Here is a 6197-nt window from a genome sequence, read left to right as displayed (position 1 = left end):
TCTATCTATCTATCTATCTATCTATCTATCTATCTATCTATCTATCTGTCCGTCTATCTATCTATCTCTGTATCTATAGGTAGATGTCCTATGAGACAGCCAGGAGGTTTCTCCCCATGGACAATCTGAGAACAAGGCTCCTTTGGCAGGATTCATGTCTTTCAATCCTATGGTTATTATTCAGAGCCTGGCATTCCGCTGATCTGATTACACCTACTTGCAGTCTTCACTCTCCAGCAGGCTCCGGTAGGTGGTGATCTCACACTCAAGCAGCGCCTTCATGTCTAAGAGGACCTGATATTCTTGGTTCTGCCGCTCCAGATCACAGCGTATGTCAGCCAACTGGGACTCCACATTATCAATCAGGCACTGCATCTGGGCCAACTGAGTGCTGTATTGTGTCTCTGTTTCTTCCTTGGTGCATTCCAGAGATTCTATCTGTAAGGGCAAAGAAGGGGTAGAAAAAGAGAGCTAGTCAGCTGAAGGGCCATATGTCCTGGGATCACCTCCCCTCTTTGGACTTCAGTTTCCTTTTCTGTAAAATACAGCGATTGAACTAGATGAACACTAAGGGACCTTCTGGTTCTATGATGCTGGCCTTGTAGATTTGTAATGGAAACCTTCAATATATGTTGTCTCCCCCTTTATAAACATGAGCTCTTTGAGAGCAGCAACTGTTTTACTTTTCTCTTTGTAGTTATATACCTAACACTTAGTACAGTGTTGTGCACAAAGCAGATGCTTAATAAATGCCCTTTTTATTCATTCATTCATTCATCCATTCATTGATTCAATAATCTTTATGTTCCATAGTATTTTTGAAACCTGAGAGGTTTTGTTACTTAATATTAACTGACACTTATACAACATTTTAAAGTTTGCATAGCAGTTTACATGCCTTATCTCATTTAAGTCTCTAATAATCCTGTGAGGTAACACATTTTTACAGATGAAGAAACTGAGCCTCAGAGAGGTGGCACTTTCCCCATGGATTATATATCTGATGAGTGTCAGAGATAGAATTCAAACTTAGATCTTCCTGACTCCATGGTCAGTACTGCCTAGTACTCTATTCTTTGGGAGGAAGGCATAAATACTATCTTCTTTTTTTTTTTTAAATTACATGGCACTCCTGTTTCTTCTTTTTCTTCTTTGTGAGAGAGGCCAAATTTAAGTAGTGGTATGATACATAAGGTTCCTGGGAAAACTTATAGAGTTTCAAGATTCAAATTCAATCTAATAATTGAACAAATATTTCTAAACTTGACAAGGATAAAGTCCTTGCCTTGTTTATAATTTGTATTTTTCCTAGAGTCTAGAATACTTTAAGTCCTTGATCAATGTTTCTCGAATGAATGAACAAAGCACTTACTTTATGCAGAACTCTGTGCCAGATTCTGAGGAAGATACAAAGTTTAGGAAAGACACGATTTCTACTCTCATGGAACTTAAAATCTAGTAAAATGAAAAAGTTTTAGAAATTCACTGATGATGTCCCATCTCTGGAAGGCTTCTCCTCCTCATCTCCAGTTCTGAACTTTTCCCGACTTCCTTCAATCTCTGTTCAAGTTCCACCTTCTACAAGAAGTCTTGGCATATTCCTCTTAATACTAGTGGGAGCCTCTAGGTGGCCCCCTAGTGCATAGAGTGCTGGGCCTCTAGACAAGTCAGAAAGACATCCTCATGAGATCAAATCCTGTCTCAGACGCCTACTGCTTATGTGACCCAGGGCTAGTTGCTTGACCCTATTTGCCTCAGTTACCTCGTCCATAAAATGAGCTGGAGAAGAAAATGGCAAACTACTCCAGTATCTCTGCCAAGAAAAGCCCAAATGGGGTCATAAAGAGTCAGACAGGACTGAACAACAACTTGACATTAGTGCCTTCCCTCTGTTGATTATCTCCAATTTATCCCATATATATCTTGTTTGTACATATTGTTTGCATGTTGCATGACTGAACAACAACTTAATACTAGTGTCTTCCTCTGTTGATTATCTCCAATTTATGCTGTATGTATCTTATTTGTATGTAGTTGTTTGCGTGCTGTCTCTTTTATTAGATTGTAAGCTACTTGACAGAAGGGATGTCTTTTGTCTTTGTGCCCCAGTGCTCAGCACAGTGTCTGGCATGTAGTAGACACTATTGCATTAGGGATGAGAGTAAAATCTGCCAATCTGCCATAATTCAGTCTTTGACACCAAAATGAAGCTACAGGTTTGGGAATTAGCACCACTGGGTTACTCAGCTCCTTTGATGACTGTCTAATTTCAGGCCTGGATGCCTGTTCTGTACAGTAACCACCCACGCATGTTGTGGAATATGGCTGCTAGGGCCTGCATTGATTTAGGTCCTTTATCAACCTAGGCCATTCCATTGGCCTCATTCATCCCTCTGCAGGGTATTCATATCTGCATGTCCCATACCAAGCTGTGCTGTGCCTGGAGTTCAATGTCCAGAGCATTTGCTGTCCTCTTCAGCTCAAGAATCTCCGACTGGCAACATTGGAGCTCCTCAGAGCTAGTCAACTGTTGCTGATTCAATTCCTCTGTCTGAAATACAAGAATGATTTAAGAGGGAAAAAAAAATGTAAAGAAGGGAGATGAATATTAAAGCATGATCTGAAAACTTTGGTTAGTTTCTGGCCTCAAGTACTGACCTGAAGGGTGAACCATTGCTCAACATCTCTGCGGTTGTCAGTGACCACTGCTTCATATTGGCATCTCATGTCATCCAGGACCTTGTTCAGATCAACAGGTGGGGTAGTGTCCAGCTCTACACTGAGTCGGTCCCCAAGCTGTTCCCTCAATAAATCGACTTCCTAAAGTAAAGGAAGTTAGAAAGGTGACTGTGTAGGCAGAGATCATTGGTTTAGCAGCAACCCCATCATATCAGCACTTGTAATTAAAATAGTTGCTTGTGTTATACATGCAGCATGTCTTATTGCAACATTCAATTTCCTCTTCCATGGGTTCAGATATATGTGATTTTCTTTCCCAATACATAATAGCAACAATTACAGATTTTGCTACCTTAATTCCATCAAATAGGATGAGAAAAATGATTCTTTTATAATAATAAAAACTCAAATTAATAAAGTACTTGGAAGTTTTTAAAGCATTCGCTAAACATCATCTCAGTGGATATGCATGACAAAGGTAGAAACTGTTGTTATCCCCATTTTATAGATGAGGAAAACTGAGACTCAGAGTGGTTACATGGCTTGCTCAGGGCCACACAGCTACAATTTGTCTGAAGTAGGATTAGAATCTAGGTCTTCTTGATTTCAAGTCCAGAGCAGAAGGTAAAGGCTGGCCTTGAAGTCAGGGAGGATCTGGGTTCAAATTTTGCCTCCAACACTTAAATGACCGTAGACAAAACATGAAATCTCTCTGAGCCTCAGTTTCCTCATCTATAAAATAGGGATAATAATAGTATCTGTTTCTCAGGATTATTGTGAGGATCAGATGAGCTAATGTTTGTAAAACATTTGGCAAATATTAGAGCCATATGTAAATGCTAGCTACTACAGAGAGAAGTAGACATGCATTATGTCCCCTCTGTGTCTACACAGGGCATGTCATTACAGCCACAGTGTTGAAATGGCAGAATTCAGCCAGGTATTGAAAGTGCTTCCCCCATTTTATTCTTGGTCAGTTAGTTTCTGCATGTGCTCACCATACATTTTGTGACATTAAATCCATGGCTTTAGTTTGGCCACTCACTCCACTTGGACCGCCCCTCCTCCTCCTCTCCCTTCCTCCGTCCCCCTCCTTACTTCATCATGATTTTTCTTGAGACAGAGCAGATCTTCCTTCAAAGATTCCACGTGTGCCTCTAGGTCACATTTGCATAGGGTCAAATCATCTAAGATTTTTCGGAGGCCACTGATGTCAGCCTCTACTAGCTGATGAAGAGACAGTTCAGTCTCATACCTTTAATCACAAGAGAGAAACTTAATTTCATTTCGTTCTTATTCTTCATGATGTGATCTACTCAAAATCACAAAGGTAAGGGGGCAGAGATAGGACCAAAATTCAGGTCCTCTGACTCCAAATGTAGAATCATGGATGGGTAACTTAGTACATAGATACACAACTAATATGTCAGAGCTAGGATAGGTTCTCTTGACTCCAAGGCTGGCCTTTATCCATGCTGGTTCCCTATACAGGCAGCTAGGTGGTGTAGTGGATAGAGTGCTGGGCCTGGACAGCCCCAGACATTTCATAGCTTCATGACCCTGGGCAAGTCACTTAACAAAGTCATAAAAAAACCCTTTCTGTTTGCCTGTTTCCTCAACTGTAAAATGGGAATAATAACCCTACCTGGGAGGGTTGTTGTGAAGATCAAATGAAATAATATTTATAAAGTACTTAGCACAGTGCCTGGCCCATACTAAGTGTTATAGAAATGCTTATTTCCCCCTGTTCCCCTTCCCTATCCCATGCCACCAGACTTACTTTGATCTAAAGTCATCCGCTGCCAATTTGAAGTTGTCAATCTGAACAGCTAACCTAGAATTCTCTGCCTTGGTACACAAGATCTGAAAAACAGGAGATGAAACAGTATTAAGGATTTGAAAGGAATTCTAACATCCATTCCTTTAAAAACCATCAGATATTTAGTAGTTGGGGTGTGTGGAAGCAGGGGAGGGATGATGGCTCTTTGAGTGTTTCTTAAGAAGTATATAGTCTCCCCTCCAAAAAAAAAAAAGATCACTTAAATATAAAAGGAAAAAAAAACTTAAGAGACCACATCTCTTCACTTTTATTTCTGTTTTTAAATTTACTTTATTCTCTATTTCTCAAAAAAGAAAGAACTGAGAATTTGTAGACCAACTAAGAAAGTAGAAAACATTTCATTTACTTAACTACTTCACTATATTTATACAAACCCACTGCCGCTAATAACCCTACAGTGGTAAAACATTGGTGTTTTCTTTCTAGAAAGGGTTTTTAAAATTAATATCTCTACTATCCAAGTATTTAAATAATGACATTCTTCTATAATTTCCATGACTATAAATTTTATACCTCTGAGAAAGAAGACATTCTGTTCATAGAATTCTAGATTTAGAGCAGGAATGAGTCTTAAAAGGCTATCAAGTCCAACCCTCTCATTTTACAGATGAGGAAACTGAGGCACAGAGGGGTTAATTGATTTGCCAAGGGTCACATAGCTTGTTAAGTGTCTGAGGTGGGCAAAATTAACTCAGGTTTTCCTGACTTCAAGTCCAAGATTCTAAGTAGCAATGGCAACAGTAATAATAGTAGTATAATTTATGTAGTACTTTCAAGCTTTGAAAAGTTCTTTATCATGTTATCTCATTTGATCTTCCATACAATGTACTGATAACATTCCAGATTTCACTTTTAGGAAATATTTTTATAATTCTCTTCCTCACCATCCTCATCTCTCTCCATTAATAAGGTAGTCCCATTATATATCAACAAATCCAAACAGATTGGGGGCAGGGGGTGGGGAAGAAGAATTGGCCAACCAACCTTTTGTTGGAGATTTTCAATTGTGTTGAAGTAACACTGGTAGTCTGGACACACAAGAGGCACTTCTAGCTCACACTGCTCTCGGATTTTGTACTCCAGGGCTGCATTCTCTTGTTCCAGGCCTCGGACCCTCTCCAGATAGCAGGCCAGGCGGTCATTCAGGAATTGCATGGTCTCCTTCTCATTGCTGTTGAAGGCTCCTTCCTCACACCAACCACAGCTACCCACAAAGTAAGGGATGTTATAGCTCCCGGGTATGTAGCAAGTTGCTAGACGACTTGTGGGCTGACAGGATCTGGAGGAGAAGGTTGGAGTTTGGCATCTCGATGTTACCCCAGTACTGGGGAGGCAGGGAATCTCGGTAGAACAGGTTGAAACAGAGGGACAGTCTGATGCCCCAGAACAGGACTCAGGAGTATCACTTTTGGGGACACATTCAGAAGTCATAATATCAGAAGGGGAGGGCAAGGATCGGCTATTAGACTCAAGGTACCCACACTTGGTCCTTTCCTTCCTCTTTGAGATTTTTATATAGCCTCTCCAGGGCTGTTGACAGAATGCGCAGGATGTTTGCTTAAGCCCTGTTTATACTAGTTTTCAAAAGAACATTTCATTAGTCTGTTGTGTATTTACAATGGAAGAGTTCCTTGCCTCATTAAAAAGGTCAAGTTCATGTTGTTTGAATAGGCCCTAT

General features: G+C 40.2%; 1 protein-coding gene across 1 annotated transcript in view; it reads right to left on the bottom strand.

Annotated features, from left to right (window-relative positions):
• KRT40 (keratin 40) overlaps positions 1–5986 on the bottom strand; it is a 7353-nt gene extending 1367 nt beyond the window's left edge. Inside the window, exons 1-6 of the mRNA XM_027873092.1 lie at positions 5504–5986; positions 4460–4542; positions 3778–3934; positions 2659–2820; positions 2426–2551; positions 218–438 (exon numbers count right to left, since the gene is read on the bottom strand). Coding sequence (XP_027728893.1) covers positions 218–438; positions 2426–2551; positions 2659–2820; positions 3778–3934; positions 4460–4542; positions 5504–5950 — 1196 coding nt within the window. The 5' untranslated portion in view covers positions 5951–5986. The remainder of the gene's footprint in view (positions 1–217; positions 439–2425; positions 2552–2658; positions 2821–3777; positions 3935–4459; positions 4543–5503) is intronic.
• Between the last annotated feature and the right edge of the window lie 211 nt (positions 5987–6197).

The sequence above is a fragment of the Vombatus ursinus genome, unplaced genomic scaffold (genome assembly GCF_900497805.2).
Source record: "Vombatus ursinus unplaced genomic scaffold, bare-nosed wombat genome assembly UNPS02014801.1, whole genome shotgun sequence".
Lineage (NCBI taxonomy): Eukaryota > Metazoa > Chordata > Mammalia > Diprotodontia > Vombatidae > Vombatus > Vombatus ursinus.
This window is presented reverse-complemented; position numbering and strand designations above follow the sequence as displayed.